Source organism: Mus pahari, chromosome X (genome assembly GCF_900095145.1).
Source record: "Mus pahari chromosome X, PAHARI_EIJ_v1.1, whole genome shotgun sequence".
NCBI lineage: Eukaryota > Metazoa > Chordata > Mammalia > Rodentia > Muridae > Mus > Mus pahari.
This window is the reverse complement of record NC_034613.1, coordinates 71490248-71516243: the sequence shown is the minus strand read 5'-3', so window position 1 is coordinate 71516243 and position 25996 is coordinate 71490248. Positions and strand designations below refer to the sequence as shown.

Sequence of the window (25996 nt, the reverse complement as noted above, 5' to 3'; positions counted from 1 at the left end):
TTAAGGTCAAACAGAAATTTTATTCTATGAAATTGAAAGAGTATGCCCAAATGAAAGTGTTATGCTTATCTAGTTACAAACTTTAGCTCTCTGATTTTCAAGCTACATGATCTTAAACTTAGCTTCATTATGCTTTGGTTTTCTCATATTTTAAAGCAGACTTACATTTTCTACGAAGTGTACAACACTCTTGCAAACCATTAAGCACGCAATGTCATAATGACAATTACTGTTCATGGACAATTAAGTTTCTGTATTTCTGGTATCATGATTTAAATGAACACTTAGCTTTCAATGTGCCTCTTACTTACAAATAATAGAAATAAGAAAGAATCTTCAAGATTTTTCATTTATATTGTTACAAATAATACTTGTTTCTTAATTCTATAGGCTTTAACATCTTAAAGAATTATCTCTCCCCTATTTTATGTCCTTATGCTCAGAGATAAGTACTAGGGAAACCAGGAATATTAAGCTTATAGGGTTGTCTTTTCAAAGGAAGAGATATATAGCCTATTTTCCACCTAGAAGGTTGAAAATGGATGTGGTTAATAAACTGATATCATCTGTGCTATATGTATCATGTAGTTACCCCACACTCTAATGTTTATCCCAAATTCTTCCTCCCTATATATTTATATTGAGAACTATTTATGAGTTGATATAATATATCCTTATGGGACATGTCACATGCACTTTACAAGTGAAGCAGAGGTGGCTAATATCTTGGTGACCTCTGTAGAACCTTTATGGTCAGTCCACACCCTAACTCCCACAGCCTAGTTAGAAGACCAGAGATCATCAGTCTTTTGACCTGCATCAGTCTGACATCCACTTCCAACCTTTTACTAAGCTATGACAAAGGAAGCTGGCAGAAGAGGACTTTAAATAGGATTCTGTAAGATAGTAGTCAACAGTTACTTAATGGAAAGTCAATCACATGTAATAAGGTATACCTTTTGCTTCCACAAGTTAAAGATACATAATACATGCACATCTATTTTGGTAGTTATTTCTCTACTAATGAAATTAAAAATGAAAATAAAATAATAATAGCAAATTACTTTCTTTTTCTCATTACATGCATGTGTGTTTGTGTATGCATCTGTGTGAGTGTATGTACATATAAACACATGGACCCAGACTAAAGAATGGTGTACTTTTCTCTTTTACCTACTACCATCAGGCAGTCTGCCACACCAAGTAGGACTCCCACACTTGCCTTGAAGGCAGCAATCTCCAGTGATTTTCTTGTCTCAGTTGCCCTCAGTATCGGTACTGGGGTTATAGGCATTCATTATGTGGATGCTAGCATCAAAACTCCCATATACATATCTGAGCAGAAATTTGTTTTAAACTCTGGTTCATCTCCCCAGCCTCAGAAAAATAGCTTTCAACAAGAGCATCTTAAACCTTAGTCTCAGGACTCCCCATTTTCCTTATATGGAATGTATCCTAGTCATTATCTATCAGTTCTATGGATTGTTTCTCAAGATGCTTCTGTCTCCAAAGTATCGCCCTAAATAACTATATTGCAAGGGAATTTGTGCTAGGTCAACTGAAGCCAATGTATTTCTAGTGTCTGGAAATAGTCTTAGTCTTAGAAAATGTTATGGTGTATTTTTTTAACTTTTCCAATTTTTTTTATTAGGAATTTTCTTCATTTACATTTCAAATGCTATCCTGAAAGTTCCCTATACCTTCCCCCCACCCTGCTCCCCTACCCACCCACTCCCACTTCTTGACCTTTGATATGGTGTATTTTTTAAACCAGTCACCACGTAGAAAGATTTCTGTTCCATAGCCCTTTAAAACATTTTATGAAAAAGTATGGGAAAGGTTGAGTATTAGATTTTTGCCTCCCCCAAATTAGTCATTTTCATATCAGAAGAGTGGAGTTCTATCCTATTTAGTAGTTTAGTGTGTCTGTAGTATGTAGTTGTACATGACAACATTTACTTTGCATCTCATGATATATTACCATACACTATAACAAGAATTTTCAGATCTCAGCAATTTTATTGGGATTTAAGTAATTAACATAGGTTATAGTACATAGGCTTTGTTATAAAAGTGTTCAGTCTGTTAATTTTCTTTTACTCTTTTGTAACATAATAACAGAAAATGATATAGCATTGTTGTGAACTGGCATTCTAAAGCAGGAACCCGAGAGCATGTCATTTCACTGGAATGAAAAAAACATCAGTTACACAGCAAACAACAAAACAAAGATAAGGCTTTAAGGAACTGTGTTATCAGTTAGTTTAGATAGATTGTTAAGAACTACCTTAACCAGGGTTCCTTTGACATATTTGATTTGTGGAGTCTATGTGTCACAACGGAGGGACCAGCCTTTCTTGGGTGTAATGAACCTTATAAGCAGAAGACTAGAAAGATAGCTAAGTCAGTAGAATACTCCATGCCCTCCCAACTAAGAGGACCAGGATTTGATCTCCAAGCACTGATGTAAAATCGAAGGACCTGTGATATATACATATAATGCAAGCACCTAGGGTTAGAGGATGGGGACAAAAGGATCACTAGGGACAGATGGCCAGTCATTATGGCAAAATTGATAAGTTTCCAGTTGATAGAAAGCATATCTTGAAAACCAATGTCTAGAGTGGTTGAGGAAGACACCCACCTTATGTGTATGTATACTTGTAGATACTTGTGCTTGTACATATAAAACAGAACTTTAAAATATCCACATAATCATTTTGTCTGACTTTTTAGTATTTATTTTTATTTTATGTTTATATGTATGTACCTGAGTGTATTTCTGTGTACCCTGTGTATGAAGGAGACTCCTTAATTAAGAAGAAGCATCAAAGCCCTCTTATCTATATACAAATAGTTGTGACTTGCCATGTGGATGCTCAGAATCAAGCCCCGGTCTTCTGCAAAAGCAGTAACTGCAAAAATATCAGAGCCTTCCCTCCAGCCCTGTTTGTTGTTGGTTTTGTATTTTAGATAGGTTCTCATTTAGCCCAAGCTGGTATTCAAAGACATTGGGAAACTAAGGCTGTCCTTGAATTCCTGATCCTTTTGTCTCTACCACCTTAGTGCTAGAATTACAGACATTTGAACGGCAGAATATCTACTCTAATCAGCTTCCATGCTTGAAACATCCAATGTATGCAAGAGCACAATGATGAGAGAATAAGGGAATGTATACAGCAAAGTACTCAATTTTTTTTTATACCATTTAACAGAATTTTATACATTTTAAGTTAGTTTTTGCCCACACTGATTATGGCTTTGAAGCATACATAAATATTATTATTTAGACAGCTTTCTAATGCATGTATATCAAAAAATTAGATCTGAATTTGTGGATTTTCTCAAAGCCAAGGACAAAAAAGCAAGCGGCACAACATAATGAAAGTTAGACTGTACAAGTGGCAGATGAGTTACATTTGTACACATAAATACACTACTTTTAACTATCTTAATTAAATTACATTCTGAATTTTCTAGATACATTTTCATATTGGAAATTAAATGTTGTAAAACATGTATTCAGTTGCTTCAAAATTAAAATAAAATAAAATCTGACCTTAAGTTGTTCTTCCAAAGCAGCTGTTGCATGATCACCGCTAGATTCATCAACCACTACTACCATGTGAGTGAGCGAGTTGACCCTGACCTGTTCCTGCTCTAGATCTTCTTGAAGCACCTGAAAGAAAATAGTCCAAAGGTAAATACTAAAAACATCTCTCCCCACGTGTGTGAATTATTTCTCCCACATATGAGTAATTCATTAAACTAGCCTGATTTCAAACCATTTTTTCTTCGTTTACTCAGTGAATTATTTTTGTTCTATTTCATTTGAACCGCAAGTACAATGGTGGGTCATACATTGTGAGGAGTACATTTAAAGTGTACTTCTCACATACTCTGTACCTTTTCAAGGACTTTATTTTAATTATCTCTACCTCTGGCATTGTCAGTATTTTTTCTTTACGAAAATTCCCCATTAGCATAGAAAGAAAGTAATCATTCTTGACCCAACAGCATGAATGTTCTATTTAATATGAGCATCTTCATTAGAAAATAACTGATACAATGATTCTTTCTTCTTAGTTAGCCTGACCTTCACTGCCCACTATCACATGGAAGCATTTCTTGAAAAGGTTGTCAAATTCAATATTCAGTTTTTATAGCATCTTATTTGATATTTCCTTAACTATTTTCTCTAGATCTAATTTTTGCTTACTTATGTCTATCAGTTTCTTATTGCATGTTTTATTAAATATTTTCTTTATTTATATTTTAAATGTTATCCCCTTTCCTAGTTTCCCCTATATTCCTCTATTCTCTCCCACTTTCCCCTGCTCACCGATCCACCCATTCCTGCTTCCTAGCCAAAACATTGTTCTCTGTAACTGCAGTCCCTCCAAACCTCAATATAGTACACTATTAGGATTTTTGTCTCAGTTGCACATGTAGCAAAGGATGGTCTAGTCAACCATCAATGGGAGGAGAGGTCCTTGGTATTGCAAAGATCATATGTGCCAGTACAGGGGAATGCCAGTGCCAGGAAGCAGGAGTAGGTGGTTTGGGGATCAGGGCAGGGGGAGGGTATAGGGATTTTGGGGATAGCATTTGAAATGTAAATGAAGAAAATATCTAATAAAAATGATCTAGAAAAAAAGAACAGGTCTTTCAATCTTCTAGATAACTAGTTTGCTTCTCAAATCATTTTTTTAATATAACACAAAAATGGACAGATGGTTTGGAGACATGGTATTAATTTTCTCAATTCCTACTGCCTGTGCATACAAAATAATAATGCCTGGGCCCTATCACTCCATTTCTTAGTTATTAAAATATTAAGGAACTTAGTATAAGTGATGAATCACAGCTTCAAATGCATGAACACTTTATTCCTAGGACTTTCAATTTTCAATTCTCACTTGGAAATTACTGTAAGATCATTCCTTTTTAATTCTCTCCACATTTTCATGCTTCATTTTCATGTGAAGGAATATACCTATTTTGCGTGTGGCTTCTATAATGCCTATCATGCCTTTGACATTCTAGAGCTTGCTCTGGTTAATAGAACATTTTCTGCCATGAGGCTGAAAATGGAATCATTAATTCAAAGTAGTCCTTGAAAGTTATGTGGAATAATCCCCTCCCTGCCTCTTTCATTGAGTTATATAAGCAAAGATTTTTCAGTTTCTCTGCCATGGAATTTTAGAACAATTAAGACAATTATTAAGTGGTCAGAATGTCATTAACTGGCTTCTATAACTTCAGAAAATTATTTTTTGTATCACCACAAGAAAGTATATATAAATATATAATGATGTATTCAAAAGTAAATCATACTAGGAAATGCCAGACCGAATACTATATTACACATGAATTACACAAACTGCTCTAATACAAGGGTAAAGATATATGTGGAAATCATTGTTTTATTTATGAAATACTTAGTTCCCCCAAACAAATTTTTATAATATATATGTGATAAATATAGTTTTGATTTTCCTTGAATTAAACTGATTTCTCATTGTGTATTTGTCCTAAAATTAGATATTTTGTTTTGGCATTTTAATCAATGACAAAGATTTCTTACTTTGAAAAGTATTAATGTAAGGTATTACTGAAATTAATAGTGACTTGATAACTTTTAAATGAAAAGAGTGCTCCCACTTTGATTTGAATTGACAGAGGAATTTGAAGAAACATGGGAATGGCTCTCCACATTGCCTAACAGATCATACAGCACTGGATTGCCCTAGACATATGATTTAATATCATATTCCATAGCTTTTCTTATTTTCTATGATTTTTAATATTATGATTGATCTGGCTCAAATTGATAATGTTAAGAAATTTTTCTGAATAAACTTCGTAGTTACAAAAGAGAAACTGTTGTAAACTTCCTTATTCTGAACTTTTGACATCCCAAATAATTAAGAGTTATTATCACAGTATTGTTTTCTCATATTATAAAATAAAACCAAAAGACTATAAAATATCCATTGTCTGTGGTGTACTTTTGAAAGCTATGGGGTTTTTTTGTTTTTGTTTTGTTTTGTTTATTTTATTTTATTTTATTTTTTGTAAGTAGCAAATTGTTACTACACAAATTGTGGGATTATTATTCTATGTATTGGTGAATGAGAGCTCTGATCATGGGGGTTTGCAACCCCATAGGAAGAACAAAGTATCAACAAACCAGAGTTCCCAGGGACTAAACAACCAACCAAGGAGAACACATGGAGGGACCCATTGCTCTAGCCGCATATGTAACAGAGGATGGCCTTGTTGGGCATCAATGGGAGGAGACCACTTGATCATGTGAAAGCTTGATGCCTCAGTGTAGGGGAATGCCAGGACAGAGAAGCAGGAATGGGTGATGAGCAGGAGGGAGGGGAGATGGGATAGGGGGTTTTCAGAGTGGAAACCAAGAAATGAGATAACATTTGAAATGTAAGAAAAGAAAATATCCAATAAAAGAAAAGAAAAAAAGAAGTAAAATAAAATGCCTGTCTTCTTCTTTGGTGTTTTGTATTTTCAAAACTATTAATCTTTGTTAAAATATTTTAATTAAAATTTTATTTTAATTAAACATTGACTTGGTATAGATTTAAATATCTCATACACATATTTATGCAATAGAGATTTTACTGTTATTTTGCTCATTGAGCATAAAATATGAGCCAAGTTATTTCCAAATACAGATATGACCCAAGATTATTTAACTATTCAAAGCCTGTATCTTCGAATCAAAAATGATATTATTTTATTTCATAATAAAAGTGGTTTTCGTTATAAAAATGTGTAATTCACATGTCCAGGTGTTAGCTATCTTATGATCTATTTGTTGATATTGTACATATTGACTTTTTGTCACATTGGCCAGATTTTAAAAAAATCTGTCATGCACCTAATTAAATTTCTATACCATTATAAGATACAAATGTCAGTGATATTTGTTCTCTAATGTCAAATAGCAATCCTCTTTCTTATGACAAGAGAAAAGGGCAACATTGAGATACATTAAAACCCCTTAGATTTGAAAAAGTACAGTTTGTTATACATTTGTGGCTAATTGTCTTTCTTCTAAATACTGCTTTAATTAAATGGCTTCAGAATATTTTAACCTCTTAGTATTGGATCCTAATTTTAAAATAGGAGCCTGATTTTTCTCTACTTTTTTAAAATGTCAACAATGGGCAAACTTTCTTGGTCTCACCAGGTCAAGCACCTTGGGAACAACAATTACTAAAAGTAAATTCAGTGTTTCGTCTAGACTCATGCTATCTTACTAATTCTATTTGGATATGAGACAATGATTGGATAATGAACAGAATGAAGTTTATAGGCAGAGAGAAATTTTGTATTTGCACTTAGATGTAAAGAGCAACCCATACAGAAATGCAAATGTAATATAAACTAAAACAAAGTGTGTGTCTTGCTTGTTCAAGAATTGTACACTGGTTCATTTGGACATAGCACACATTCAAGGAACTTGGACTCACAACCCTAGCAGATTCTCCTTGAAAAGCTGTATTTTGGTCCTTAATTCTCTACATAGGCTAAATACTTAGAGGGAATATCTTTGTTTCTGCTAAGTGGGGTTTGGCATCAAAAAGATATCTTCTTTTAGAAGAAGACTACTAAAAGACAACTTCAACAAGAAACTTTGAAAAACCACACAAGCACTGATTTTCAAGAACTGAAAGTGAGTTCTATTATTATTAAGAAAAATATTTTTGATAAAAAATTGTTATCTTTGTGTTTGATTTAAATTATCAATAAATATGATGTAGTATGTAGAAAATTAACTTAAAATGATAATGCATTTATGAGAACACCATTTAACAATTGTCCTAGGTTTGATCACTGTATCCCTCACTACTAAGCTTCAGGTTTCTAACTAGTGAAAAAGAATATTTAGTCATCTAGGATAGTTCTTATCACAGACTAAGGTATAATTGATTAGCATTTTGTCTAAAATATTACATGAGGTGTCTAAGTACTAACAGCCACATATTTCTTACCCCCATATTTAGACATATCCAAGAGAAAGCTGTAAAATAATGCTACAAGAACACAGTATTTACCTAACTCCTCCACTTACCCTTATCCAATGCAATGTACCACTCCTTATCCCATAAATGTAATTCTAAACATTTATGAAATAACAGCAATTTTAGAGTCTGAAAAGTATATAATTGATTTAAATCCTTAAAATCTTAAAAATTATTTCCTTTCACAATTTGTATGAACATTTGCATTACTTTGAGGGTAGGGGTGTTTTGGTGTGTGAGCTCATGTGTGCATTGGTGTGAGTATTCGTGTGTGTGTGTGTGTGTGTGTGTGTGTGTGTGTGTGTAACATACACAGAGAGACCAAAAGGCGGAATGGATCCCTTGTAACCAGAGTTTCAGGAATTTTTGAGTAACTTAAGTGCTGAGATATGAATTCTGGGTTTTTTTTTTTTTTTTTTTTTTGTGATAGGTAAGAGCTCTTTTCTGCTTATCCATAACCCAGGCTCCTAAAATAACCATTACATTTGCACATTATTTATACAAGATTAACAAAAGTAATTCAAAGACTCATAACTGGTGAAAGAGTACTGCATAAGTATCTATGAGTGCTCAGCTGTGGATGAATCATCTCCTTCTATCAGCCATCATCCAAGGCCCAGAGAACATCTTGCCAGGAGGTGGGAGTGCAGAAAGAATGTAAGAGCCAGCAGATGGGGAAGAGAGCTAGGAAATACTGACGTGGCATATATATAATCACAGTAACTCACAGCTACTGTGTTTACTTGCACAAGAACTGAGCAAGCTAGTCAAAATTTCTGCATGGCTAGGGAAGGCACCCTTGAAATTCAACTCTTAGAGGAGAAACTACTTTTAATTTATGGCTGATGAAGGAGGTAGAGCCAATTTCCATTGAGCATATAGCCACTAGTAGGTTGAAGGTGCTCCGGTGGATGGCCCAACATACTTGGGAATGTTGTATGGAAAGCATTAATTGGACTCCAGTGAGTATTTGTAAGAAAGACAGGGGGAAGAGACGTGAAGTTGAGAAGTAGATGCTGTAATGGGGACACTAGGTGGAGTTGGAAGGAGACAGTGTTTAAATGAATATTATCAGAGTGTATCATATGAATTTATGAAGTTTTGATAAATGAATGAAATATTATTTAAAGGAAAATATTGTTTTAAGTTAACAGATCCAATGATTTAGTTTATTGCTGAAAATTATCATAGCAACAGACATGTCATAAGGTAAAAATCATAATTACAGAATGGCAGTTCTTAATTTCCTTGCCATTTGTTCTCCCCTATAATCAATGGATTTATGTATCCATACATATTAAATATAACAGTAGCATTGATCTCAGTTAAATCAATCTATTTCTTATTCCCTTTCTTGATAGTAATGCAACTATAAGTATGACCTATTTCCTCTTGTCTTGTTGCTTCACTCCTCGCTTTTGCTCTAATTCATAGAAAGACATACTGAATGGATATAAACTTATCATTGCTTCAAACATTTTCATTCTGAGTATTCTGTGAACATCTACCTCCAGCATACTTTTCCACCAAGTGTCACTCTAAGTTCACAGGCCTCTTTCTACTCAAGCTCTGTCTCTTCCTAGTTCAAATCCACAATCCTACTAGAGCACCACTAAGTCTCTGATCTGCCTCTCTATATGGTATCTAAACTACAGGGTCACAGATAGAGTCACAATTGAATGAAACTTGAGAAAAGCAGGGAAGTTTCTTGGTTTGAAAGCAGAAGGTGAGGTTAAAAACAGGAGTCTTTGTGAATGTGTCACTCTGAAACATCTGAAGCATGGGCAGGGAAATCTCTATAATTCATTAATTCAAATGTAGCCCGCAAAATACTGCAACATAAAAAGAAAATTGGAGTCTACCAGTTTCTGGTGACGTTACTTTGTGTAATCCCTTAATAAAAATCTATGTAGTACAAGTTTAGTATTGGAGTTAAATGTGCTAATACACCAGAATCGACCATCACAGTGTTTAGTGGTACGAGGAAGTGATAAAGGCATGGATGTTTTATTATGGAATACGTGCATATAATTTTACTATTGATAAACTAAAAGCAATTGAAATAGACACACTGAGTATATTTACCTATTCCTGATACCTTTGTTCATCATATTTTATACCTTTTAAATACTAAATATTCTCAGTGTTCTGACATAATAGAAAACACCAATAAACTATGATTCAATTATGTTTTAATTTCTAGAAACAACCTATGTCTTCAGATGTTAGGAGAACATAATCTGGAATATATAAGAACATGAATATTATTATTATTGCAAAAATCATCAAGGACATTATGTACTACAAATATATTATCATGTTAAGTGCATGAAAATGACACCTATTCCTTTTACTTTAAATTCTATGTATTTATGTTAATATAATATTACTTTGAAAAGGGTATTCTACAGCAAATATCAATGGAGGAATTGTAGTGTGATGAGGACAGAGAAGAAAACATAAGACAATGAAAAAGATATAGATCTATGTAAGTTACTTCATAGAAATATTCCTTGTCCATTTTTATGAGTTCCTTTCTGCAGCTACACATATTTTTTATTGCCTGTTTCAGTTGTCAAATTATTTTGCCCTTGTCAAAAAGGTAGCTATGATGAGGATGGAAAATGTAATGACATAGTGAGAATTATTACAACATGTGTTCTGATAAAACATTTCTGAACCAATTACTTCTTAAGTATTCTGCCAGGCATTACAGAAACACAGATGAGCTTTGGTTCTCTGGTAATAGTATGATATTTTTGTCCTGAGTGTATTGTTTATCTTTACTTACATAGGCATCAAAATTTCATTAAGTACTTACAGGGGCAAAGGATAGTAATTCAAGTGGGACTTCATAGCAGTAAGTGTGTATAATTTTAATCATCCTTAGGTTGAGAGAGCGCTTGCAAAGCACTTTAAAAGCACTATTTGATTTTAAGGCATTCTCAAAGCTTATCTGTCTCACTCATTCCAAACACTGCATCTCTTTTTATTGCCTACTTTCTTATTTCCAACTCTGGTATTCTGGTTGCCTAGTCTCATAATCTCTTATTTAAAGCTTTCTGCTCATTCTCTAATTCTAGGCCTGTAGGCTCAGCTGTTGCTCCAACCTAGTTTAGGATTTTTCATATTGTACATACTTGCTGAAATAGATTTCTAAGATGTTGCTTTTACCTCCTACTTTCCTGTAATATTTCTCTTAGTGCTCATCATGTCCACAAAATTAAGAGTTTTCTTACTTGCTACTTACTTTGCTTTAATTTCAGGGCCATGGTGGTTTCTTATGAACCACAGAACAAGTGCACCAGCCTAGGTCTCATGTATAAGACCTTGCACACTGAAACAGTAATCCTCTAGCCATAGCTATGTGGAACTTCAGCACATACTACAGACAAATCACACTTCACCTTTTCAAACTGCATTTCCTTTATTAAAACAGATCACCAAATTCAACTCTCTTGCCTTTTGCTTCATTCTTCCTCAAGTAATGGTTCCCTGTTCTGTGTCTCTCTGACATATGGGACTTTGAGATACTTGAGAAGGATTTCAGAGACAGTTGGTGTCTGTATTCTTCACCACACCCAGGGGCTTTAATGAGTGTTTGTTCAGAGCTACTGGGATACAGTGGAATGAAATGAAAGGTCAGTTCCTTTGGTGGGATTACACCAAACCTTCTCTGTTACATGATCATCTAGATCATTTTAAAGGTCATCAGATGAGGATATCTCACAATTTTGGCACCTAAAATGCTTGAAATTAACTTCGATCAAAGAATAGGTGACTGACCTTCTAATAGGTTATTTGGTTTGTATTAATTAGCATTTAGCACAGAATATTCATTGGAGTCTTAACATAGTGAATATTATATTTATAACTTCATATTTTAATGACCTGTTAGGTCTTTGTTGACACTGTCATTGACACACTGTTGAAAATCTAAATCTGAAAAGACTTGGAAACCCAGATAAGGAACCAAAACTCCATGTTAAGTGTGACTACCACGAGACAAAATTCTGTAGTGGCAGTGTTTCCTTTTAATGAAAATCCCTTTCCAATTAATAAAATCTCCAACTTACAGAGGTCTGTTCCTCCTCAATCCTATCCCTACAAATTTAAGATAAAATTCCTTAAGAATATCACTAAATCACTCCACCACTGAGACAAAGATTTAAGTCAAAATATTTTCTGACAATTTTTATGAGTTTCAATACATTCAGTCCTCAGAAAGAATCAATGCTAGATACCTTAGATGCAAAGCAATCCTCTAAATGCTCTCTTCAAGTGAACAGCTAGGGGGACTGAATATGAAGAGTTTTTGGCTATACTTTTTAAAAATTTACACCCAACTGAAATATTCACAACTATCCAGAGTTAACCATTTGGCTGAATTTAATAGTAACAACAAGTATATTTTAAATTGCTAATTGGTAGGTTCATTGAAACATCTTATCTTGATGGCATTTCATGCTGAGAGAGCATCTAATATGCCTTGTATAAAGTGCTGCTGGAATGAAGACATCAAGACATGCTCTCACAAAATGTACACAAGTGTGCCTATAATATTCACAGTGCACTTATAAGATTTTCAATTTTTGTTTGTTTGTTTGTTTTTTTTTTTTTNTTTTGTTTTTCGAGACAGGGTTTCTCTGTATAGCTCTGGCTGTCCTGGAACTCACTTGGTAGACCAGGCTGGCCTCGAACTCAGAAATCCGCCTGCCTCTGCCTCCCGAGTGCTGGGATTAAAGGCCTGCGCCACCAGGCCCGGCTGATTTTCAAATATTTTTATCTTGCTTGCCAGTTAAGGAACATGTACCTATGATCAGATTAGAAGTTTAATCAGGCCTTAACAAAACTAGTATCTTTCCATGAATTTTTCTACCTATAATCATCCTTAAGAAAGAGAAATTTGGAGTTTGGGATCTAGCTCTGTGGCGAAGTACCTATCTAGTTTATGTAATTCTATGAGATTGATCACAAGTTCAGCAGAAAGAAAAAAACAAAAGACAATTACCAATTTTTTTCTAATAAGAATGAGAAAGGAGGTAAATCTGAATGGCAGACATGCTGAGGATGATCTAGGAGGATTAGAGGGAGGAGGAATATAATGAGGTTGAATTATGTGAAAAAAATATACATATATATATATATATATATATATATATATATATGAAAAATATTTAAAAAGCAACAACCACAACAAATGGAAATAGTGATTTCTTCAGGCTGGTGACTGAGAGTTAAATACTCTAAATATTATATGTAGCAAGAAACATGACAATGCAGAAAATGCAAGTTAATGATGCACTTTGTTTTCAAAAGCAAATTTCTCATTTTCCTTGATTTATATTTTTCTTAGGAACATGAAGGTATAAATGAATTAATGATTACTTCAATTTGTTATTAATCTGAACTCATATACCTAAAAATATAAAGCATGGAAGTCGAACACAAATTACTGCACTGTGTCATTTATCTTCAATGTGTTTTTCCAGGCTTTTAATTCTATAACCACAAATTTGTTCCAAGATGTATGCAAACAGTTAAACCGAAGAGTTGGCTTCACCTAGAGTCAGTGTGTCTATTTTTTCTAATCTTATTATGCATTGCACAGAAGTATGTCTTGGATACAACATGTTGCATATTCAGCTTGCATATAATCATTTTGCTTTTTTGATTCAAATTATTTCCATAAAGAAATGGTATATTTTCCATAATGAAATGGTATATTTTCCAGTAATGAACAATCTATTCAGTTTTTATGACAATTTTAGTCAAATATCATCCATTCCATTCACTTTATATTTTCCAAAGAATAGTGTAAAACATTTCAGGTAATTGTTAGAATATTAAATTCTTGGATGTCATGGCTAACCTCACAAAAAAAGAAAAAAGAAAAGAAAGAAAGAAAAGAAAAAAGAAAAAAGAAAAGAAAGAAAGAAAAGAAAAAAGAAAAAAGAAAAAAGAAAAAAGAAAAAAGAAAAAAGAAAAAAGAAAAAAGAAAATCTCTTCAGAGTACCAAGCTCTGGCCTTTCAAAAATAGAGTATGCAAAAATATGATTTTCAATAAAAATAATTGGGAAAACAGATTAAAAGTATTAGTTGCTTATCTAAAATTTCCAGTTTACCAAGGAGTTTGGTTTTCCTTTTGCTATCTGTGTGGCTCTGATTCTGGAATGATCACAAATGTTCTTGGATGCATGTCTGTACTTGTAGAAGAGGAAAGTTCCTAGTGTAACCACAAACCCACAACTAGTCATAACCTTGAATAGTCCAGGCTAAAATAAACCCCAGGAGTATTCTGGACCAAATCTGTGCTGATACACAGACACAGACACACACACACACACACACACACACACACACACACACACACAATCATGGGGTCTCAATTACTATAGGAGAAATGAAGGAAACAAACAAAAACCTTCCAACAGCTAGAAAGTGTATGTCTAAATGTATTTGTAACTTATACAAAACCTCTTAAAATTTAAAAATATAGAAGTGATAGCAAAACAATTTTACAAATATTTATAACCAACTTTGCTGTGTTTTAAATGGCTATAGGCTGGAGGTAAACATATACATAGTACAACCTTATAGATAATGTTTTGTAATATATTTGTGTAATCCCTGAAGAAGCTGTCTCACATGAAAACATACTATGTCTTCATCTCTTCAAGGAATATGTGTACATATTTTCTAACATAAATCTTCTTGATTATGCTGTATTTGAGAAAGAAGATGTGCTTTAGTCTACTTTGTGCCTCTATAACAAAAATTTTGAGATAGGGTTATTTGCAAAACAACACAAAATATTTTCCTCTGCAATTAAGAGGCTTGGAACCCAAAGTCAAGGTGTCAACTCTTAGCATCTTCTTGTTTGGTTCTCATATAGATGGTGAGAAAACATCAGAATGGTGTATGACACCATTTTTTTTTAAATTTTTAAAGTAAACTTAATCTTACTATTGTGAGAAGAAACTTAAGGTCTTCATCAATTTTTAAATGATACACCTCTTTTAATCACAATTTTGGCAATACACAAATACTAGAAGACCACAAAGTCAAATCAGAGCAATAATTATTGAAATGATACAGGTCATTTTATTTTAAATTATTGAATAGAAGCTTCCTGTATCTTCTATAAGTTATCATATGTGTTCACATCTATATGAAATATACATACATGCACAAAGAGTTTAATATTCTAGAAATCAAACATCATAATGTCTACAAACCTTATGTTGTTGTACTTGGCATTTTAGGTCTTCAAGATCAGGTCCAAAGGGCTCTTCCTCCATTTTCTTAGTTCTCTCTTCAGTTTTTGTTAACCAGTCATCTAGTTCTTTTAATTTCTGATTCTGGAGATCCATTAGAACTTTGTGTAATCTAAAACCATAATAATAATTTTTAAAAAGCTGTTGTTACTCTACTAAAGCAGTTTAATTTTAGTTAACACTCATCTTCAAAAAACACACATAAAATCGATGGCCTACCCAGTTTATTGAAATATTAGATATTAAAAATACAGGAATAAAACTTCTAAAATTATTTTTCTTCTGACCCTACTATAGCTATTTCATTCCCTCATATATACATACATGCATACACATATACCCACAAATTTATATATAAAATTTCCACATATATACTCACCCATTTATAAATGTATACTTATATATTTATAAATGGATGTATACATTTAACACACATATGTATACACATGCACCTATATATTCACATATTTACATAGAAACACATGCATATATATATATATATATATATATATATATATATATATATCGACATGGGGTCTCAATTACTATAGGAGAAATGAAGGAAAACAACAAATACCTTCCAACAGCTAGAAAGTGTATGTCTAAATTTATTTGTAACTTGTTCAAAACTTCTTAAAATTTAAAAATATAGATGTGATAGCAAAACAATTTTACAAATATTTATAACCAACTTTGCTGTGTTTTAAATGGCTATAGACTGAAGGTAAACATATACATAGTATAACCTTATAGATAATATTTTATAATATATTTGTGTAATCCCTGAAGAAGCTGTCTCACATGAAAACATACTATGTCTTCATCTCTTCAAGGAATATATGTGTATGTTTTTATATGTACTATGCATATATGTATATATGTTGCCTCCCCCAGCCTTGAAGCAGGTTGATTCAGACCTTGTTGCCACTAAGCACAGGACCACCTGGGGTGGAACCTTCTGACTTACAAAGCAGGTTCTATTGTCTACACCTGCCACTAATTTCCTCCAAAACATTATCACTACTTGCTGAGATCCTTCAGACCTTCTGGAGACAGCATCCTGCACAGCACCTTCAGCTGGCTAAGGGCATCAAGAATGTAGTGGTGGGGGATAGGCCTCCTACCTCTATATAAGCTCAGGATCTTAGTAAACTTGGGGGATTTGATCAGCTATATTGTCTTAGCCTTCCTTCCTTGTTCACCATCTAATCTCTTTTAGCCCCAGCCCGCCTTGCTGGAGTGTGGCTGCGGGTGGTCGTACTCATATATCTATCTATCTATCTATCTATCTATCTATCTATCTATCTATCTATCTATCTATATGCATATATAAATAGATATATATATATATATATATATATGCATATATATAGATGTTTGTAAATGTGCACATATACACTTACCCATTTATAACTGTATACATATATACAATCAACACTCAATTTTGTATACACATGCACACCTATATACACATATACATATATAAACACATGTGCACATGCATATATGCATATATACATACTTATATGTGCATGTATGTATATATTATACACATGTACATAAAAGTATGTACACTTATACACATGTATCTATGTGTGTATATATATGCATGTGTATATGCATGTGTATACGTATGTATGTACATGTTAAATGTATATATCGATACAATTATAAATGAGTAAGTGTATATGTGGAAATTTTATAAATTTATATATGTATGTATATATATATGTATGTATATTTTTGTGTCTGTAATATATATGTCTGTCTGTCTATATTATGCATGTATATATGTAGACAAACATGAGTTTCTATGTGTATATATGTATATCACTTTATCAAATATCTAGAAATATCACCATTTCTAAAACTTTTCACATAATCAGGTAAATGCTAACATCCAAAAAATTAAAGAGCAATGGAGCTTGCAATGTAGATCAGTGGATAAAGGCACTTCCCAGCAAACACGATGACCTTTATTCAATCTTCAGAACTCTCTGAAAGGTTGAATGATAAAGCAAATAGATAATCTCTACCCAGAAGCTTACTGAAACAGATTCAAATTCCTATAACCAAACATTGGACAGAAGTCAGGGACCCTTATCAAAGAGTTGGGGGAAGGATTAAAGGATTAAAGGCCCTGAAGGAGATAGGAGCCCTACAAGAAGACCAACAGTGTCAACTAACCTGGATCTCTGGAAGTCCTAGAGACTGAGCCACCAACCAAAGAGTGTACATAGAACGAATGCCCCTGTCACATATGTAGCAGAGGGCTGCATTGTTGTGCCTCAGAGGGAGAAGATGTACCTAATCCTGCAGAGACTTGATGCACATCTGCCAGGGAATAGCCAAGGGGGCCCACCTCTCAGAGCCTAATGGAAGGGAAGATGGGGGAGGAACTCCATGAAGGGGGACCAGAAAGGGGGCAGCATTTGGGATGTTAATTAATTAATTGATTAATTAATAAAAAAGATATATTACATGAATAAATACCCCATCCTTGTCTAATTTGAATCTAGATCTGGAGGATGGTTCCAAAATTAGTATAACTTATACAGTCCTAGCCTGCCAATAGATTATCAAAGGTGGAAACATCTGAGCCATATTATCTCTCAGTATTTAAGCAGGCAATCATCTTGCCACTTCCATGTGTCATGGAAGAATCTCATTACTTAAGGAAAAATACTGTTATTTTAAGAGTTTTAATTCTTTTTATCCTCCTCCCCAACTTGCCTCTGACTACACCCAAATGTATGTAGTAATTTCAAGTCAGAATTAAGCAGTTTCCCCTCCTCCCTACAATTACACTGATAGATTTCTCTCAGAACTAATTTATTAAGATATTAATACATAGATTTCTCTCAGAACTAATTTATTAAGATATTAATACATTTTCATGTACAAAAAAAGAGAAAAGCAACTCAATAAGGTTGTTCACTAACCTCAATATCCATCTACACATATGAAGGTGGCAGGATTGCACACAGACACATTAATGTATGCAGACATGCACACAAACACTATCAATAATAACAATAACAATGAATACAGTTTTAATGTAAAGTAGAAACTCTCTGGTAACTAAATTAATGTACATCATGTTACTGTTGTTTTATGTTCATATGATTTAGTATATACAGTAAACACCATGAATCATTTTTCTCTTTTAATTTGCATATTTATGAGATTGCACCTGATTCTTCAACACATACACCAATGTGTCTAAATATGGCTGAATATTCTTCTCTCTTCTTGTCTTTATGTGTTTAATGTGGCGAAACTTTTGATTTCTACTTAAACCATCACTTTAAGATTAATTTTGTTACTCTTAGATTGACATTTGTGCCTATGCAAACCATGTAAAAATACAAGGTTTAACCACAGTCTTTTAATATATGCTATTATAAACTTTTTATGATAATTAAGTAATACAACTTTGCAGTCAATTAAACTCATAGTCTTATTAGATACTAGTTTGGATTATCACAGAAATATATATCCTAGGGTGTACAGACAATAGGCAGCTTGAGACAGACAGTTTTTGCTTGTTTATATATACTATGAATAGATAGATGGTCTGAAGAAATATAGTTTTAACCTGGCTAAATGGAAGTCAAAGCTGTTTGCAGAAGCATTTCCCTTCGCCCCTGCTGTTTGAGGAATTCTCAGTTTGCGGAAGCTTTTCCCTTCCCCCTGCCTCTTGCCCTCTCCCTGCTAATATAAACAAGCCATTCCCTGCCAATGTAAACAAGCTCAAGACTGCCCAGCCCCTTCAAAGTGACCACAGCTGCCAGAGCAAGGCCAGCTGTTCTCAAAAATTAGCCATAACAATAATAACACGTAGCTCGCTGATCACCAAAAGTAAAAGAACATAACTGTTACTTTGCTAGCCAACAATAATAAAGTTGTGTCACCCCCCCCCCAAAAGAGTATAAAAAACTGTAATGTTAGCAATCGGGGTTGACTCCTTGGGAGGCTGAGCAACCCCATGCGCGTTGGACTAAAAACCTCTTGCCATTTCAGCAATCTATTGTCAAGCTGTGTTTCTGGGGGTCGCGTTCTCAAGGTTTGGGCCCCTGGGGGTCCTCACAGGTCCTCAAATGTGTCAAAGATTCACAGAATGTGTCATTTAAGATTATTTATTATTAAACAATCTTTTGACTACAAGAAATTTCTGCGTCTGAAAGTAAACCCCATTCCACTTCAAAGAAGATGAACATCAATACCTCCATGTGGAATTGCTTTGATTGTAGAAAGCTAGCCGTTGTGTAAGAAATGATATAAATTTATCTAAAGACAAAATGCAGTCCAAAATGGACAAATGGACAGAAGATAGTTAAGCTTTGCTAAGCTATGCAAAGAAAGTGTAGGGTATTCATTTATTTTTATTAGATATTTTCTTCATTTACATTTCAAATGCTATCCCTATACCCTCCCCCCGCCCTGATCCCAAACCCACCCACTCCTGTTTACTGGCCCTGGTGTTCCCCTGTGCTGGGTCATATAAAGTTTGGAATACCAAGGGGGGCTCTCTTCCCAATGATGGCCTACTAGGCCATCTTCTGCTACATATGCAGCTAGAGACACGAGCTCTGGGGTTACTGATTAGTTCATATTGTTGTTCCACCCATAGGGTTGCAGACCCCTTCATCTCCTTGGGTACTTTCACTAGCTCCTCCATTGGGGGCCCTGTGTTCCATCCTATAGATGACTGTGAGCATCCACTTCTGTATTGGCTATTCATTTATAATTCCTTATTCATCTAAGGTCTGTCAGATGGTCTAGACAAGAAGGCATTAGAAAGATGCTTCAACATTTTAAGGAATATTGGGGACTGTCCATGTGGTAAGCTATCTCTGCCATATCTATGACTTTAATTGAACTTGAATTACTATAATTAATTTATTAAATTAACTTCTTCCTTGTGACATTTATCTTTCTTGTTCCTGTGACTGAGATATCTTCATAGCTTGTTCCCTACCATCTTTGTTTAGCATTTGTAATTAATAATCTATCTGAAAGGTGCCCTCTGTTTTGAAATAAGATGTATGTTTCAGTCTCTGAATATATTCCATACCTTCTTTTTTTTTCTTCTTTATCCTATGAAAGTATAAGGCTTTATATTAGTAAGAGAAAGCTGTTTTGTTCATAACTAAATCAGTGCTGGGACTTTAGTAGATAATAAATTTCATATGGATGGATGGATGCATGAATAAACTTAATTTTCTAATTAGTGTTTTTTTAACTTCAGATGAAAGAATTCTTCCAAAATTGGTCTGTTCTAGTTTATATATATTCTAGAGATTCAGATTTTCTGTTTATAATTAAACTATAAGAGTGGCATACTGTGTATGAATATAATGGGTGCTCACATTTTGCTTGATTGAACTATATTGTTTTCATTATTGATAGAAAAAAATCACCATGTACTTGGCCACATGTACTTGACCTCATTTCACAGAAATTGTGTTAAAGGCTGAAGTTTATAATTCAACCAATAAGTTTTCAGAACTCATATAATGTCTCTATTTTATACTGTTGCTCTTTCAGAATCTTCCGATTTCAATAATCACCTGTGGAAGAAGGCATTAACATTTGAAGCCTGAATGAAACATTAGCAACATAATTTTTTAAATTTAAAGGAAATTAAAATATTTGTTCTACTCTAATTGTTATAAAATGGAGACAGAAGGTATAATTAACTCACATGTTAACAAAGAAGTATGGATATACTTTTCAAATTATTTGAAGTAGATCAGTGATTTTGGAGTATGTTTAGAAATGACCTGGGATCTTGTTAAACTGCAGATTCTGACCCTACAGATGAGTTAGGACAAAAACGTCTGCACTTTCCAGCAAGTTATCAGGTGATTCATATGATTATGGTTCTAGGACTACCTTGATATGTACAGACATCATATCGGCATTATGGGGTGAAATAATAAAGGCAATATTATATCAAACTGCAATGTAAAATTAAAACCAGGAGTTTGGCATCATGCATGTTAAGATGTGCACTGCTTGGAAATTCAGTTCAAAAACCACAAATGTCTGCATAATTCCATTAAACACTGAATATACTATTTACTTTGTTAATTTGTAAGAAAATGCTCCACTTATTTGTTCATAATCACATTTTCTCTATCCCCTACTTCATATTGTATCTAATTCATGATTCAAACAGGAAATATTTGGGGTGGGGGAAGAGATTGTATTTGTGAAGATATTTTTCTCTCCAGTCAAAGAGTTAATGGTAATTCATAATGATTTTTCATGTTATATCTTGTGTTTAATCCCAGACACTATTCACATCTATCCTCCTGCTGATTATGTGAACCATAACATAGCTTCCTCCTTACTGATTTGCTTTCATTTTCCCTTAACTCTCACAAAGATTTTAGCTTCCCTCTGAATGTCATAACCACAATTATCTGAGAACTTGATGGATCTTGCTGTGCTTATCTTTTTTAGTCTTCATAGATACATCAGTAAATCTCTTCTGCTCTCTACAGGTTGCATTTTTTCCAATCAAATTAATTAGTTTATTCATGTAGGAGAGAAATCTTCTGTTGTCCCCAAGCCAGTTGTCCTCTTGTGCTTCCACAGCAGAAAGCTTCATCCTTTTCTTCTCCTCTTCTCTCACCTCCTACAATCCTTAGTGAATTATGTCAGAAAATCCGAACAAAACAAAAAACATTTAGCTATTTTACATCAGATTTCTAGCTCAAGAATATCAGCATGCAGTATCTTATTTTATTTTGAAAGGAGAGGTGCTTTATTGTCTCATTTGGATCTCCAAAAGTAGTGTTAGAGTCTTAAATTGGAAAAATATCAGCCTAGTGATAATCAAATATTTTATGACCATACATGTCTTAACAGATGTCTGTGTCAGCTTCCACAGAGTCAATTTATGGCCACAGAAGTTGAGATTTGGAGAGGTAAGGAATCATGAAAGCAAGTATCAAATAATATTGATAAATTGGAAACAGAATGTGGAGAGAATTATTTGTATTTATTGATGGCTATTTCTTGACAAGTATATTTTTCAATGTTTTAATTGAATAAACAAAATTTCAAATGTTATGCAGATTACTCTGATCATGTTCCCCAGCCCTCATAAAAAGACATTCCAATATATTTTTTCAAAAATTAGTCAGTGAAAAAAATTGGGAAACTATGTAGTAACCAATAAAAATTATATATTAAGCTAATATTGTGCAGTTAAGAAATAATTAGCCTCATGTACATTTTCTTATTTATGACTATCATTGTTCATTATACTTTGTAGTAGTTTTGTTTCAAAAAGTACTTTTTAAAAACGACATCACAACCAATATCTTTTAAAGATATATATGTAAAGGCTTTGTGACTGTTACATAAATCAGGAAACTAAGTAACATGGAAGCGAAGTATATTTCTGCAAATCAAATAAATAAGTATCGAAGAGAAAGCTTATCCTTTAGCTAAAGTGGATTCAAATTTAAGTAAAGTAAACATGAGAGCAAGTTGTTGTCTCCATTTTTCATTTTTTCTTCTCAAGGCTGACAGTAATTATCAATGGTTTATGAAATACTTTCTCCTAGATACAAACTGTAGAAGGGTAATATATCTGAATTTGAAAGGTAACTCATAATAAGTTCAAAGCAAAAACAACCTTAATATTAAAGAACATAAAATCGAACTAAACAATTATATTTAATGTAAGTGCACGAGTATAATAAGAGAGTATATGGATACAGTAATTCCTTCCTTGTCTACTATCCCTTTATGCCTCGCTATTACATAGCTTTGTCCTGTCTTTCCTGTCTTTTCCTTACATAAAGCCTTTTTGTAGCATAAAAATGAATTTAGTCTATGTGATGGACTGACTTGGAATCATCTCCAAACTCTTCAGTCCTATGAGCCTTTTGAGTAGTCCAGTGAGTCACATTGTCCCTATTTTAGGACTCTTGTTTTAGCTGTTGCCACTGGACATGTTCTCTAATTACTCATCCCTTCTAATTTAAATATCAAGCTAAAGGGATCAACTATTAAAGTCTTCCTTAGATCACAAACACACAAACATAATCTAACTGTTCAATGATTCCTTATCTTAGCCCTTTGTAACATCTTTATATATAATCTTAGTAGGTATTTTCATCATGATCTTTATTTATAGGATATCAGCTACTGTAGAATACAACAAGGTTCATGAGAACTACAGTTTCTTACTTCCTGTGATAATTAGAGATTCCTTATTATGTTTAATTCAATTAGGGGAAATGAAGCACCTCAAGAATGTTAGTTAATATTTGTAAATAAAGATAGAAAGGGACATGGAAGATATACTTATAAACATTCATGTATTTATATTTGTTTGCCAAAAGAAATGCAATATTATTGAAAGAAATTGTTATATGCTATAATTGGTTCCATAGTGATGTTTCATTTTTAAAATTATAAAATGTTCTATAAAACCTATTGTTCCTAAAAATACTGCACTTTGCATTTTTTAATAATCATCCTCAATGTTGAGTCATAAAAAGCCCCAAAACATTCCCTAAAAATGAGACAGTGGGGTATTGTTGTTATTGTTGTCATTTTTGTTGTTGTTTCTTCTGCTACTGTTATTACTAATTGTAGCTAGGTAGTAATATTGTTATTTTAGTTTTTAATTGATCCAGTGAAATGGAGATAAACATTTAGGAAAATGGTATATTAAAATACACGGAATTGGAGAAAGAGGAACCCTACTCCCTTGCTAGTAGGATTGCAAACTGGTACAACCACTCTGGAAATCAATCTGGAGGATCCTCAGAAAATTAGAAAGACCCAGCAATACTACTCTTGGGAATATACCAAAAAATGTCCCACTATGACACAGGGACATGTGTTCCACTATGTTCTTAGCAGCCTTATTTGTGATATCCAGAAGCTGGAAACAACCCAGATGTCCTACGACATAAGAATATATACAGAAAATATGGTTTATTACATAATAGAATACTACTCAGCTACTAAGAACAAGGACATCCTGATTTTTGCAGGCAAATGGATGGAACTATAAAGTATCATCCTGAGTGAGGAAATGCAGAACCAAAATGATAGGCATTGTATGTACTCACTAATAAGTGGATTTTAGCCATATATATATATATATATATATATATATATATATATATATATTCCCCAAGATTCAGAACACAGAACTCAAAAAGCTAAAGTGTCCAAGTGAGGATGCCTCAGTGTCACTTGGGAGAGAGAAGAAAGCAACCTCAATGGGGAGGAGGGACCCCTAAGGGAAAGGGGATGGGGGTTGGAAAGGGGAACATGATGGCAGGGAGACTGAAGCCTTGAGGCCCAACAGAAAGAACGGAAACAGGCAAACTCAGGAGGTAGAAGGTTGTGGGGACCCTCCAGAATGCACCAGGGACCTGGGAAGTGAGAGACTCTCAGGACTCAAAGTGGGGAATCTTATATGAAATGCCCAACAGTAGGGAGAGGGAACTTATAGAGCCTACCTCCAGCAGAAACTCAGGGCATCAAGTGAGGGATGGGTTGCCATTTCACAGTCACATTTCTGACCCATAATTGTTCCTGCCTTAAAGAATTATAGGAATGGAAATGGAAAGGAGCCTGAGGAAAAGACAGTCCAGCTACAGGCCCAAAGTGGTCATGACTGCTCTCCAAAAGACCCAACAAGCAGCTGAAAGAGTTAGGTGCAGATATTTGTACCCAATCAATGCGCAGAAGCAGCTGACCATGGTTGTTGAATTAGGAAAGGCTGAAAGAAGCTGAGGAGAAGGGTGATTCTGTAGGAGGACCTGTAGTCTCAATTAATCTGGACCCCTGATATCTCTCAAACACTGGAACACCAATCAAGCAGCACACACCAGCTGATATGAGGCACCCAACACATATACAGCAGAGGACTGCTAGATCTGTGTTCAATCAGAGGTGATGTACCTAACCCTCAAGAAACTGGAGGCCCCAGGGAGTTTAGAGGTCAGGTGGAGTGGGAGTGGTAGGGGGTGGGGACATCCACATGGAGACAGGGTGGGAAGATGTATGGGATATGTAACAATTAGAGGGTGGACAGGGTAGAGGAGATAAAATCTGGAGTGTAAAAATATTAAAAAGTAAATTTTAAAAAATAAAGTACATGGAATTTTTATTTGAGGTTGAATTTACAATTTTTGCAAGTCAGTCTCAAATTCATCAATTAATTGTGAATAATATATATCACATTATTTTTCCACTTGCAAAAAAGAGAAATGAAGAAAGAGTGCATAAAAGAAAAATATGTGAAGTCATTGGGTCTGTAGTAAATAGGAGAGGTTTTGTTTTTGCTTTTGTTTTTGTTTTTGTTTTAAGGGAATCAATTTTGAGATTACTATGGTAAAGTTGCAAATAGAATCCCTACCCTAAAAACTGTGGACATCTGACTAACATGTGACAGCTCTGTGTCTTCTGATTTATGATGACAAATATGTGGAATCAAAATATTTTTCCTATAGAGATTTATGGAAAGCTGGCTTAAAAATTAAAATAAGACACTATAATTTTCACTTCTAGGGATAGTTAAAATAATTACAATGATAATAACAGGGAAATCATGTTAATGTATACATACTAGTATATTCTGATGTGGAATATAGATATAGTTGTGAAAATCCTCTTTTATAATTT

The 25996-nt window shown here is 33.8% G+C and overlaps 1 protein-coding gene across 8 annotated transcripts in view; it reads right to left on the bottom strand.

Annotated features, from left to right (window-relative positions):
- The window catches only part of Dmd (dystrophin), a 2621826-nt gene that overhangs the window by 1388567 nt on the left and 1207263 nt on the right, over positions 1–25996 (bottom strand). For all 8 annotated transcript variants that reach the window (XM_029534042.1, XM_029534043.1, XM_029534037.1 and 5 more), the window contains exons 12-13: positions 15290–15440; positions 3560–3679 (exon numbers count right to left, since the gene is read on the bottom strand). In XM_029534042.1, the coding sequence (XP_029389902.1) occupies positions 3560–3679; positions 15290–15440 (271 nt within the window). The remainder of the gene's footprint in view (positions 1–3559; positions 3680–15289; positions 15441–25996) is intronic.